Source organism: Caretta caretta, chromosome 4, assembly GCF_965140235.1.
Source record: "Caretta caretta isolate rCarCar2 chromosome 4, rCarCar1.hap1, whole genome shotgun sequence".
Taxonomy (NCBI): domain Eukaryota; kingdom Metazoa; phylum Chordata; order Testudines; family Cheloniidae; genus Caretta; species Caretta caretta.
The window spans coordinates 122059136-122073501 of NC_134209.1; the positions used below are offsets into that span (position 1 = coordinate 122059136).

Here is a 14366-nt window from a genome sequence, read left to right on the forward strand (position 1 = left end):
ACACGGCTGTTACTCTGAAACCTGTCATTATGCAAGGCACTGCATTTAGCCGTATGAAGTGGAAATCTATCAACTTCATGAAAAAACTCGTACGGATACAGACAGACATCATCTTCCTTTCCAAATGCAAACAGATGGACATCGTACCAAAAGGATACTCTTAGCCCAGCAGAAGAATCTGTCCTATCTCGGGGCCTCTCCTTCTGCCCCTCCACCCCAACAAACATGATACAGTTCTGTGGTGACCTAGAATCCTATTTTCGACGTCTATGACTCAAGGAATATTTCCAACACACCTCTGAACAACATACTAACCCACAGAGACCTTCCTACTAAGGCTACAAAAAGAAGGATTCTGGGTGGACTCCTCCTGAAGGTCGAAACAACAGACTGGAATTCTACATAGAGTGCTTCCGCCGACGTGCACGGGCTGAAATTGTGGAAAAGCAGCATCACTTGCCCCATAACCTCAGCCGTGCAGAACACAATGCCATCCACAGCCTCAGAAACAACTCTCATATCATAATCAAAAAGGCTGACAAAGGAGGTGCTGTTGTCATCATGAATATGTCGGAATATGAACAAGAGGCTGCTCTGCAACTCTCCAACACCACTTTCTACAAGCCATTACCCTCTGATCCCACTGAGGGTTACCAAAAGAAATTACACCATCTGCTCAAGAAACTCCCTGAAAAAGCACAAGAACAAATCCGCACAGACACACCCCTGGAATCGCGACCTGGGGCATTCTGTCTGCTACCCAAGATCCATAAACCTGGAAATCCTGGACGCCCCATCATCTCAGGCTTTGGCACCCTGACAGCAGGATTGTCTGGCTATGTAGACTCCCTCCTTAGGCCCGATGCTACCAGCACTCCCAGCTATCTTCGAGACACCACTGACTTCCTGAGGAAACTACAATCCATCGGTGATCTTCCTGAAAACACCATCCTGGCCACTATGGATGTAGAAGCCCTCTACACCAACATTCCACATAAAGATGGACTACAAGCTGTCAGGAACAGTATCCCCAATAATGTCACGGCAAACCTGGTGGCTGAACTTTGTGACTTTGTCCTCACCCATAACTATTTCACATTTGGGGACAATGTATACCTTCAAATCAGAAGCACTGCTATGGGTACCCGCATGGCCCCACAGTATGCCAACATTTTTATGGCTGACTTAGAACAACGCTTCCTCAGCTCTCATCCCCTAATGCCCCTATTCTACTTGCGCTACACTGATGACATCATCATCTGGACCCATGGAAAAGAAGCCCTTGAGGAATTCCACCATGATTTCAACAATTTCCATCCCACCATCAACCTCAGCCTGGACCAGTCCACACAAGAGATCCACTTCTGGACACTACGGTGCTAATAAGTGATGGTCACATAAACACCACCCTATACCAGAAACCTACTGACCGCTATTCCTACCTACATGCCTCCAGCTTTCACCCAGACCGCACCACACGATCCATCGTCTACAGCCAAGCTCTATGATACAACCGCATTTGCTCCAACCCCTCAGACAGAGACAAACACCTACAAGATCTCTATCAAGCATTCTTCCAACTACAATACCCACCTGCTGAAGTGAAGAAACAAACTGACAGAGTCAGAAGAGTACCCAGCAGTCACCTACTACAGGACAGGCCCAACAAAGATAATAACAGAACGCCACTAGCCATCACCTTCAGCCCTCAACTAAAACCTCTCCAACGCATTATCAAGTATCTACAACCTATCCTGAAGGACAACCCATCACTCTCACAAATCTTGGGAGACAGGCCAGTCCTTGCCTACAGACAGCCCCGCAACCTGAAGCAAATACTCACCAGCAACCACACAACAGAACCACTAACTCAGGAACCTATCCTTGCAACAAAGCCCGTTGCCAACTGTGTCCAGATATCTATTCAGGGGACACCATCATAGGGCCTAATCACATCAGCCACACTATCAGAGGCTCGTTCACCTGCACATCTACCAATGTGATATATGCCATCATGTGCCAGCAATGCCCCTCTGCCATGTACATTGGTCAAACTGGACAGTCTCTAAGTAAAAGAATAAATGGACACAAATCAGATATCAGGAATTATATTTACATTCATAAACCAGTCAGAGAACACTTCAATCTCTCCGGTCACTCGATTTCAGACCTAAAGGTCACAATATTAGAACAAAAAGACTTCAGAAACAGACTCCAACGAGAGAGTGCTGAATTGGAATTAATTTGCAAACTGGATACAGTTAACTTGGGCTTCAATAGAGACTGGGAGTGGATGTGTCATTACACAAAGTAAAACTATTTCCCCATGTTTATCCCCCCAGCCCCTTGGACGTTCCTGTTAACTGCTGGAAATGGTCCACCTTGATTATCACTACAAAAGGTTTTCTCCCCCACTCTCCTCTGCCGGTAATAGCTCATCTTAAGTGATCACTCTCCTTACAGTGTGTATGATAACACCCATTTTTTCATGTTCTGTGTATATAAATTTCCTGACTGTATTTTCCACTGAATGCATCCGATGAAGTGAGCTATAGCTCACGAAAGCTTATGCTCAAATAAATTGGTTAGTCTCTAAGGTGCCACAAGTACTCCTTTTCTTTTTATCGTTCAAAGATTCATGCAGGAGAGCAGACGTCGATAAAATCCTTCTTAAAGACTTCTGCAACCAAAAAGCCAGCCACGGAAAAGTCAGCCACTCCTACCTAAGTTTAGCATAATTGACACCTTTATACTGCATTATTTTATTAAAATGTTCTATGTGTTTGAACGGTGTTAGCAGGGTTCTATATTATTTTATTCAATGTTTTATGCGTAAAATGTGTACTGTATAACCTGTCATTGTAAAAAGGTACAGTTTAGGCGAAAAGAGCAGTCATAGGCGAGCGTGGTGACATTGTGAATGCATCCCCCCTTATTCCATTATTCTCCGGTATACATTGTTTCAGTAGCCACTGCCCTTTTCAATAATGAAACCCCGATATATACAGGGGACCCCCTGTATTAGCAACCCAGAGAAGTTCTCAGCCAGCTCTTTTAAAACTCTTGGATGCAAGTTATCCAGAGCTGCTGATTTAAAAAATCTAACTTTAGTTGTTGCTGTTTAATATCCTCCTAAGCTACTATTGGAATGAAAGTATTTCATCCTCATTGAATATGACATCATCTGTTTTTCTCCCCAAATTCAAAACAGTTTATTAAACGCTTCCAGCTCTTCTGCACTATTGACAATTCTGCCACTTCCATTGAGTAAGGACAGTTACCATTGTTAAGGTTCCTTTTGCTCCCAATACTTAAAAAAAAAAAACCAAACACCTCCTTATGGTCCTGAACTCTGCTTGCTATAGAGTTATCCTTGTAACCTTTTGCTTCCCTTATCAATTTTCTACAATTTCTAGTTTCTACTATACATTCATTGCTATCAACTTCCCCTTTTTTTCCTTTTGCTGTATATTATTTTGTATTTCTGCTTGAACTTCCCCTGTAAGCCAAGCTGTTCTGTTAACCAGTGTAGTCTTCTCTCTCAGTAGTGGAATTGCGGCTTTTGCCTAACAACATGTTCTTAAACACTTTCTAATTATCACTGAAATTTTTCTATTTAAAAAATTCTCCCAGCTGATTTGGCTCAAATGTTTTAAACTTTGTTATTTAAAAGGGCCAAGTTCAGAATCAAAAAAAAAAAGACACATTAAAGAAGGTCAAATGCGTAATAATCACTATAATGTTCATGGACTTCATTTCCCAGCACACAGAACAGTTTCTCCTTTCCCATTAAAAAGACCCCAATAAACTGATATCCCATGCTGAAAGTTGAACAATGTTAATCTTTTAGATACACAGAGCTGATTTACATACCTGTTATCAAGGTTTTTGCAATTTTGAACTAAGTCATTAAGTGGAGATAATGAAAACATGGCATTAAGCACTGAGACAGCCACTTTGGGGCAGTTTTCTACATCCAACCGATGAAGCAATTCTAAGACATCCCCCTCAGTCAACCGTAACCAGGCTTGAAGAAGTTTCTTCTGCACCACCTCCTTAACAGCATCTATTCATAGAAGAATTGAATCTATATTCACAGGATTAAGTACATTTCCCATATACTTTTGGTACTCTGGGGTTATTAGAAACTAATGCATACATGAAGACCATAAGGAAACAAAAACTGACATAGTACTACTGTAGAAAAAAAGAGCAGCTACTTACATTACTTTAAGGAATGGTGGACAGATCCACCAATTGCTATTAGTCAAGATGATCATGTTACCCCATGGTCTGGGTGTCCCTAAATCTCTGACTGACTGCCCTGTTCTGTTCATTCCCTCTGAAGCATCTGGGCCAGCCATTGTCAGAAGATAGGATACGGCGCTAGGTGGATCCTGGGTCTGACCCAGTATGGCAATTCTTATGTTCTTATTATGAGAACTGTAGTCCTTCTAGATGTTTTGTCTGTGTGGATCCCACTTGTGGTGTGCACAAACAGCATGTGTGTGAAATTACAATCTCTTAACCAACAGTGTTATGCTGGCCATGCTTGTGTTTTGCATGTTTCTGTGCTCCTTCTCCCCCCCATGAGACCACATACAGCAGAACAGCCCCAACCTCTCGGTTCCCTCAGACATTCCAAATATCAAAAGAAATGAACTCCAAAGGAGTGGGGACAGACAGATACTCATAAGACATGGATAAAACAGCTTGAAGAAACACAATTACCATAAAGTAACATTTTTTAAATCTGTGTCTATAGCTAGCATTTCCCAAATTAATAGGAAGGTCTGAAGTCCTAGCTACAGCTAGATAAACAAGGATTGCAGAACTGCTCTTCTGAATTTAGCATCAGATCTAATGACCATACCTAGAGTATAATGTTTGGTAAAGTTATGGACTGAGTTTACTCTGCTCAGTATATCTAGATAAACTAGGGTTTCCAACTTTCTATTTGCAAAAAAACAAACACCCTTGCCCTGTCCCGCCCCTTCTCAGAGGCCCCGCCACCTGCTCACTCCATCCCCCTCCCCCGCTCTCCCCCCGCCCTCGCTCATTCACTCATTTTCACCGGACTGGGGGAGGAGTTTGGGGTGCGAGCTCCGGCTGGGGGGTGCGAGTTCTGGGGTGGTCCCAGGGATGAGGGGTTTAGGGTGCAGGAGGGGGCTCTGTGCCGGGGCATGGTCTCTGGACTGGGGATGAGGGCTCTGAGGTAAGGCCGGGATGAGGGGGGTGGGATATGGGAAGGGGCTCTGGGCTGGGCCTGGTGGTTGGGAGGGGGTGAGGCTGGGGATGAAGGAATTGGCTCTAGGCTGGGGCCAAGGGGATCGGAGTGCATGAGGGGGCTCCGGGCTGGGGCAAGGGGTTGGGTTGCAGACTCCAAGAGGGAGTTTGGGTGTGGGAGAGGGCTGGGCAGGGTGTTGGGGCATAAGAGGGGGTGTGGGCTCTGGGCGGCGCTCACCTCAGGCGGCTCCTGGAAGTGGCGACATGTCCCTCTGGCTCTTAGGCACAGAGGCAACCAGGTGTTCCCTGGCCCATGGGAGCTACAGAGCCGGCGCTCCAGGAGGGGGCAGCAAGTGGTGCTTCCCTGGCTGCCCCTGCGCCTAGGAGCCAGAGGGACATGTTGCCGCTTCCAGGAACTGCATGGAGCTGGGTAGGAAGCCTGCCTGCGTGCAACCAGACTTTTAACAGCCCTGTCGGCAGTACTGACCGGAGCCACCAGAGTCCTTTTTCAACCGGGCATTCCAGTCGAAAACCGGACACCTGGCAACCCTAAGAAAACCTAGTAAAAATCACAATACAAAACTTTGCATTAAACTGTTCACATTTTACACATATAAAAAAAAACTGTGACATTGTATGACTCCCTGAAATCCTCTATGCCCTAACTGAACTCTATTATGAACCTATAGCCTGTAGTGTTCTGCCTTCATATTACTTTTATACTATATCTTCCGCATTTTCTTTTAGAGTATTTTTTTAAATACCTGAAAAACAAACATTTAATGGAATGGATACCCTATAAGCCAAAACACACTCAGAAATTCAAATAGTTCTCTCACCAGATCTGTCATTAAGTCCTTGCTGCAGTAGTTTTACTCTCTGAGCTATGGACAAAGCTCTCATGTGAACTTTTTCTGACAAAACCTTAAAAAAAAAAGTTAAGCAGACATTGATATTTGACTATCAAAAGCATGTCTACAAATTACATCTAGCAACTTGAAATTCAACACCTCAAGTTCTCTTTATGGTTCTGAATGCGAAAAACCCTAATAGAATATTTAAGAATTTAAACACACAAAGCAAAAAAATTCATTTATTGCTTCCACAGCAACTATAAGTCAGCCCTCTTGCCAGAATCCTAGACACACTAATAAGGTACTGATATCTATGATCCTTAACATAACTGAGCAACCAGACCGCCCCTTCACCTCTCTCCACCCCCCACCCCACCACTTCATTTTTCCTCAGCACAGCTCTGCTTAGCTCTCAGTGCAGAATTGGAGTTTAAGTCTTCTTTCCTTCCTGGCTTAAGGGAAAAGATTCACAAGTAACACTCTGAATAAGAGTGACCTTCCCTTTAAAGCACTAAGCAGAGAAGCCAAACGTGTCTGTAATGATAGAAACAAGACTGCTACATTACTTAAACCCAATTTTTTTTCTTCCAAGTCCACCAATATGAGGATTCAGCCCAAAAACAAGTTAGATTGTTGAGGGACTCTATCAGACAAACTATTTAAAATATAATTAACATTTGTTAATCATCCCAAATATTTTGCTTGTATGTGGTACTTTTCCTTCAGACTGTAAGCTCTTTGAGGCAGGAAGTGTTTTCTCTTTTGTGTTTTAAACAGCACCTAGCACATGTGAGTGCCACCACAATACTATTATTAGTCATTCGTATTACAATAGTACAAAAAGCACACTCCAAACAAGTACCACTCCAACACCAATAGCCAGGTTTTAGGAAACAACAGCTATATATACAGATATAAAGTTTGATTCACAGCCACACCTGTGGATGGGTAGAGAGAGACTAATAGGTAGTAAGGGGATGGACTATTTATGCTTTCTGTTCCTGAAGAGCTGGCAAGCCAATGTACTCTACCATACACTACTTTTACAATGAAGCTCCAAGAAGGTTATATCATGAATGAAAAAAATGACTACTACTTCTAAAGGTTCAGGAGATGCTACTTGAAAGATTCCTTAAATGTATCACTCTCTTATGCAGTGACTTTTCTGGTAACTGAACACACTACCCATTTTAGCTACTTTTCTTACTGGAAATACCTTATAAGCTTTATAAAAACATATACCAAGTCTCTTAAAGCCTTGGAACCGAAATTAAGAGACCGGTTTACCTCATATGCCAGTTTCCTGACAGCCTCTTTTACATCCATAGTGCGGCCTACAATTTTTGGCAAAGTCTTAGCTGATGGGGCAATACATGACAACACTGCACGTCTCACTTCTGAACTTGAATCATTTTCAAGCAAAGCGTTGTAAACTGAAAAGAAAATATCAGTCATTAGCATTGCATTTCTTAAAAAATATTCATCATCATCATAAGATAAAACCCATCTTCGAGATGCCTGCAAACACAACATGAGAAATAGTTCAAATCAATTAAAAATTCTCTCTGTATAACCCTTATGCTGTAGGCACTTTGTAGAACACTCTAAGCCCTAACTATAACAAGCAATGACCTTTTGTGTCAGTTAAGGGTCCCAGGCCTCAGCTTCCCTCAAGACCAAGCCTCAAGCAGAACTTTCAGTTCAGGGTCTTTGATTGTGGAACTCTCCCCTATAAACCAAGAACTGCTATCTTCACCAGCTGACTTCAGGCACAACAGAAAGCCCACTTGTTTTGGCAGGCTTATTCTGATTTTTTACTTTGCATTACTTTATCTGTTAAATCTCACTTCTCTCAACCTTTTGTGGGCATTTAAAATGCCTTTTATTTGATGGTGCAATATTGGGTTAGCAGTCTATTCAGTTAACATCTTTATTTTTTATTTTTATTTGTGTTTTACTGTATGGCCCTTTATGCTACTAGATTAACTAGTTTAATATGTTAAGTAAATTTTAGATGTTACGGATTCAAAGAACTTCTATCCTATTTATATATATCCATATCCACATATAATTGCATTGCTAGAATTAATAAACAAATGACAGCTACATTTTTGTACAGTATTTCAGGTTTAGTCAATGCTTACAAAGAAAATTTTAGAAGAGATTAGGTCAACTGTGCTTACTAAAAGCAAAGATTATAAAAGATATACAAACACACCATTAACCACAGGACAGTTCTCATCACTGGGATCCTGAAGTCTAGCCAATGCCAGTACAGCTTGGATTCTCACATTTGGAATCTTATCCTTCAGTCGAATTAGCATGGCTTCATTAATTTTATCAAAGAGATCATCATCAATCTGGGCATTTTCTGGCATACTTCCCAAAAGCTTATTAACAAGCTGGCACACTCGAAGTCTAACAGCATGGCTGTTCGCACTGTGAGACTAAAAACAAAAGTCATCAAGACAGTGACCAAAGGGTTATGATTTTGACCACAATTACGATATAACAAACAAGTTATACATCATGTATAACTTTCCCTCATTGTTACATCACACAGACATATTGATGTATAGCTACTTAATACTGTGGGTACACAACAAATACACATTTTTACTCTAGAGCCAATAAATCACAATTTAGACTGTATATCTACAAAGACTTATACATATGCTTAACTTTACTATTGTGAGCGGTCCCACAGAAATCACGGTAGTAAAATTAAGCAAAGTCTTTGCAGGATTTGGGCCTTAAACTGTAAAAGAACAAGTATTTCCTAATAAGTATTATACAACACTAACTATAATATGCTTCCTCACAGCCCCCAATAAACCAAAACTGAATATGAAGAGCTGATTGTTCTTTGAAAATGGGGGAGGGGGGGAAGGGAGGGAGGGAATCATTTTCTTTTAGTATTACCAATTTTGATTGGCCATTGTAGTCACATAGACAGTCCCCTCTCAAAAAACAAGTTTTGTAGTTTTCTGAAGCTACCAATTTCAAAAGCAAACATACTTCTATTTGTGATTTCTTGTTATTGGAACACTTAAATTTCATTAAAATAATAATAAAATAGTACAATAATGAATGCCCTATTTAGGCAAGATCTACATTAGAAAGTTTTGCTGATTTAACTACACTGGTATACTTAAACGAGCAAAACTTTCCTAGTGCAGCCATAATATATCTGTATGGCAGTGCTTATATCAGTACAAGCGGCAAAGAGTCTTGTGGCACCTTATAGGCTAACAGATTTGTTGGAGCATAAGCTTTCATGGGTGAACACCAACTTCATCGGATGCATTTAATGGAAAGCAGTTTCTCCTCCTTTGGTGTTCACACCTCAACTGCTAGAAGAGGGCCTCATCCTCCCTGATTGAACTATAGACCTATTAGTCTATAACAGATGTATTGAGCATAAGCTTTCGTGGGTGAATACCCACTTCGTCAGATGCATGTAGTGGAAATTTCCAGAGGCAGATATAAATATGCAAGCAAGAATCAAGCTAGGGAAAACGAGGTTAGTTCAATCAGGGAAGATGATGCCCTCTTCTAGCAGTTGAGGTGTGAACATCAAGGGAGGAGAAACTGCTTTCCACTACATGCATCCGACGAAGTGGGTATTCACCCATGAAAGCTTATGCTCCAACACATCTATTAGTCTATAAGGTGCCACAGAACTCTTTGCCACTTTTACAAATCCAGACTAACACGGCTACCCCTCTGATACTATATCAGTACAGTTTATTCCTATTTGGAGAATTGGCATAAATGATACTGGTATAAGAACTTTTATACAGATATGAACACATTTGCACTAGGGCTTTTACGGGCATAGCTACTTCAGGCAAAAATAAAAAAATTACTCCCCTATCCTAGCTATGCTGGTAAAGTTTAGATCAAGCCATAGATTTATATAGTGTTCACTTGGTAAGTACATTACAATGCCAAGATTTTCTCTTAGATGGAAATTTCACCATCACATTAATAACTTGATAAATGTTGTCATGGTACCTCAAGCAGAAAATTAAACAAATAACTCAGAAGTGAGTTTTCTTCTTCTTCCTCATTACCATCTTCTTTCCCCAGCTCATCAAATGAAGTAACAAACTTAGCTGCAAAATTTATCACTTGTTCCACTGCTGGTTCCCGCTTGTAGATTATCATAGGATACTTAAGGTAATGAACAAACTCCTCATGAAAAACCATCCTATCCTTCAGCTGAAATACATCAAACACAGAATGTTAGCAATCTTTCCATGACAGAATCACAGAAAAGAGGTTGTGTCTCAGATAGGCAGCTCCCATTTAGGTCTTTATAGGTCTAAAACTGTAAGCACAGATCCACTGCACAATGTGCTTTCAGCACAATGTCCTGCTTAGTAATTGAGCTGTCACAATTTATGCCATAGTTTGAACTCTAGTCTCCCCTGTAAGTTCAGCTCAAGAAGCTAAAACATTAAAACTACAACTTGGTGTGTCTACACTAGTCTATAGAGGTTCTTATACCACTTCATCTCTGTAGTGCCAGAGTACTTTCCAATAGTGCATTACACAATGTGAGTAACATCGGTCATATGTAGTTCATACTCTCTCATCTTCTTCCCTGGGGGAAAATTGTGTGTGCAGTGTAGTGCACTGTTTTTTGATAGAGCTTTGTTTTTAGTTTTTTTTTTAATGTACATGCTGCTATGCATGTTAGAGAAAGCAAGGTCAAAAATAATAATAATACCTAGTTTGTTTTTCATCCACATAGCTCAAAATGTTTTATAAAGGGAGTCAGTATTATCCCCATTTTACAGATGAGGAAACCGAGGCACGGGGCAGGGAAGTGACTTGCCCAGGATCACCCAGCAGGCCAGTGGCAGAGCTGGGACTAGACCCCAGGTCTCCTGAGTCCAGTGCTCTATCCACTAGGCCATACAGAAGCAGCACAAGCTGCACTTAGAATGGAAGGTGTGGAGGTTGGCGATGGCCCTTAGTTCAATCAGCATTTTAAAGTGTGTTCCCTCCACCTCTGTTCCTCGTGTGGACAATCCCTAGGAGGATATTCACCTGATTGTAGGTACGCTTCAAAGCTGCCACTAGCTTTGCATGGTTCTGATGAGGTTTCTGAGCCATCTCGAACGCATCTTTGATTTGCAGCAGCTTCTTCTCCGCTCCCATTGCTGGGGAGAAACGAGCGCGTCATTTCCCAGGGAACACAACGGGGCCGCTGCAGGGCCCAGAAGGCCCGCGCAGCCCGGCTCATGTCCCCGGACCACTCGGGCCAAGCGGCAGAGCTGGGGGGCTGTTTGCAGCGAGGAGTTTAAGGGGGAGTTCCCCCAACGCCTTTGGGAATGTGTGTCGAGTTCGCCAAGTCGTTTCGACTGACCCTCCCCACGCATACCCACGGGGCGGGGGGGCTGTGCTGGATGCAGGAGCCTGCACCGCCCCGCCCCGCCCAGCCCAGCCCAGCGCCGCTCCGCCCGTGCGGAAGGAAGGGTGAAGGGGGCGGCAGCTGCGAGACCCCGGGGACTCGCGCGGTCGGACCAGGACGCGGGATTCGGGGGCCACCAGGGCGTTTTTCAGGCGGTAACACCCGCCCCCGCCCAGGGGAGCGGGCGCCTCTCACCTGCCGGGCCCCGGGCTGGGAAGCGCTGATCTATCGCGTCGGTCGGTGTCAGCCCCGCTCCGGGCCTCGCGCCCCGGCCACAGCTCCCGCGCTGCTGCCGTTACCGAGTTCAAATTTCTCCCGAGCGCCACGAGCAGTCTCGCGAGAATTCCGGTCGGAGAGCGAAAAGCAGGAAGGGGGAGGAGGCCCTTGCAAAAGCGGCCGGGCGACTGAGTAGTCGTAGGAACAGCCGGGAGAGTTCGGGCTAGCGGGCCGTGTAGCAGTGAGAACAGCCGGGGGGGGGGGGGGGGAGTACAGTCGTAGGAACAGCCAGGATAAGGGTGAGCGGGCCGGGAAGTCGGAACAGCCGGGGGAGGGAGTGCAGTAGTAGAACAGCCGGGAGCTGGCGGGAGGGGGAGGGGACTCAGTCGTAGGAACAGCCGCCTGTGCGGGGAGCGGTGCGGACAGCAGCCGGGAGGGGGCGCAGCCGGATTTCGCGCAGCCTGTGGGGCACGGCTGGCGGGGCGCTGGGTTTCTGGGGAAAGAAGAGCAGACGCTACACCGGCAGAGAGGCTGCTGGAACGAAGGGGGTCGGGGGTGCTGCCCCGCCCCCTGGCTTGAAGTGGTTTCCAGTATAATTGGGCTGAATGGTTCTCAGCATTCCCATTATAAAAACTGTCCCAGCACCCCTACCACTTGGTGCAGATTGCCACAGCTGTCAATTGGGGGGGGGGGGGGTACCACATTAACCATGTTTGTTACATCTGGACACCAGTGAGTGCCCTGAGCGGTGCCCTAAACCAGGGGTGGGGAACCTATGGTCCGTGGGCCAGATCCGACCCGTTGCTTAATTTCATCCAGACCACAAAAAGAAAAGGAGGACTTGGGGCACCTTAGAGACTAACCAATTTATTTGAGCATGAGCTTTCGTGAGCTACAGCTCACTTCATCGGATGCATACCGTGGAAACTGCAGCAGACTTTATATACACAGAGAATATGAAACAATACCTCCTCCCGCCCCACTGTCCTGCTGGTAATAGCTTATCTAAAGTGATCATCAGGTTGGGCCATTTCCAGCACAAATCCAGGTTTTCTCACCCTCCACCCCCCCCCCCCCCACACACACACAAATTCACTCTCCTGCTGGTGATAATCAAGTCACTTTGGATGGGCTATCACCAGCAGGGGAGTGAATTTGTGTGGGGGGGTGGAGGGTGAGAACACCTGGATTTGTGCTGGAAATGGCCCAACCTGATGATCACTTTAGATAAGCTATTACCAGCAGGACAGTGGGGTGGGAGGAGGTATTGTTTCATATTCTCTGTGTGTATATAAAGTCTGCTGCAGTTTCCACGGTATGCATCCGATGAAGTGAGCTGTAGCTCACGAAAGCTCATGCTCAAATAAATTGGTTAGTCTCTAAGGTGCCACAAGTACTCCTTTTCTTTTTGCGAATACAGACTAACACGGCTGTTACTCTGAATCCAGACCACAGCAAGTCTTGGCGCCGCGGCACAGAAGCACCGAGCCTCGGCGCTCCCCCGTGGGGCTGGAGCCGCGAGTGTCGGCTCGCCCCACTGCAGGGGGAAGCTAGGGTTGCCAGGCCGTTAAAAAGCCAGGTCGGCGGCACAGCAGGGCTAAGGCAGGCTCCGTGAAGCTCCCAGAAGCACCCAGCATGTCCCTGTGGCCCCTAGGCACAGGAGCGATCAGGGAAGCGCCATGTGCTGACCCAGCCCCTAGCACCGGCTCCGCAGCTCCAATTGGCTGGGAGCCTTTGGGAGCTGTAAGGGCAGCGCCTGCAGGCACGGGCACTGCACAGAGCTGCCGAGCCACGCCTTCGACTAAGGGCCGGGCATGCCGGTCACTTCCGGGAGCTGCGTGGAGCCAGGGCAGGCAGGGAGCCTGCCTTAACCCCACTGCACCACCCACTGGTAGCCACCTGAGGTAAGTGCTGCCTAGCCAGAGCCAGCACCCTGAACCCGCTTCTGCACACCAATCCCCTCCCCCAGCCTTGAGCCCACTCCTGCACTCCAATCCCCTTGGCCCCAGCCCAGAGTCCCCTCCTGCATCCCAAACACCTCATCCTCCACCACACCCCAGCTGGAGCCCTAACGGTCTCCTGCACCCCTGCCCCACCCGAAGCCCCCTCCTGCACCCTGAATGCCTCATTTCTGGCCCCAACCATGCAGCCCTCACCTCCTCCCGCACTCCAACCCCCTGCCCCAGCCCAGTGAGGGTGGGGGGAGCTAGCGGTTCAGGGATAGGGCTGGAGTGAGTGGGGGGTGGGGCCTCAGAGAAGGGGTGAGGCAGGGGTGTTCAGTTTTGTGCAATTAGAAAGTTGGCCAACACTAAGGGAAGCCCAAGCCTCCATGTTGGTTCAAGTGATCATGAGCTAGTTCAGTTCAAACTGAACGGAAGGATTAACAAAAATAAATCTGCAACTAGGATTTTTTATTTCAAAAGGGCTGACTTTCAAAAATTAAGGAAATTAGTTAGGGAAGTGGATTGGACTGAAGAACTTATGGATCTAAAGGCAGAGGAGGCCTGGGATTACTTCAAGTCAAAGCTGCAGAAGCTATCGGAAGCCTGCATCCCAAGAAAGGGGAAAAATTCACAGACAGGAGTTGTAGACCAAGCTGGAGGAGCAAGCATCTCAGAGAGGTGATTAAGAAAAAGCAGAAAGCATAC

General features: G+C 45.4%; 1 protein-coding gene across 1 annotated transcript in view; it reads right to left on the reverse strand.

The window, feature by feature from the left end:
• The window catches only part of NCAPG (non-SMC condensin I complex subunit G), a 40471-nt gene extending 28559 nt beyond the window's left edge, over window positions 1–11912 (reverse strand). Inside the window, exons 1-7 of the mRNA XM_048848753.2 lie at window positions 11698–11912; window positions 11139–11251; window positions 10098–10304; window positions 8299–8527; window positions 7368–7513; window positions 6066–6150; window positions 3874–4066 (exon numbers count right to left, since the gene is read on the reverse strand). Of these exons, the coding sequence (XP_048704710.1) occupies window positions 3874–4066; window positions 6066–6150; window positions 7368–7513; window positions 8299–8527; window positions 10098–10304; window positions 11139–11249 (971 nt within the window). The 5' untranslated portion in view covers window positions 11250–11251; window positions 11698–11912. The remainder of the gene's footprint in view (window positions 1–3873; window positions 4067–6065; window positions 6151–7367; window positions 7514–8298; window positions 8528–10097; window positions 10305–11138; window positions 11252–11697) is intronic.
• Between the last annotated feature and the right edge of the window lie 2454 nt (window positions 11913–14366).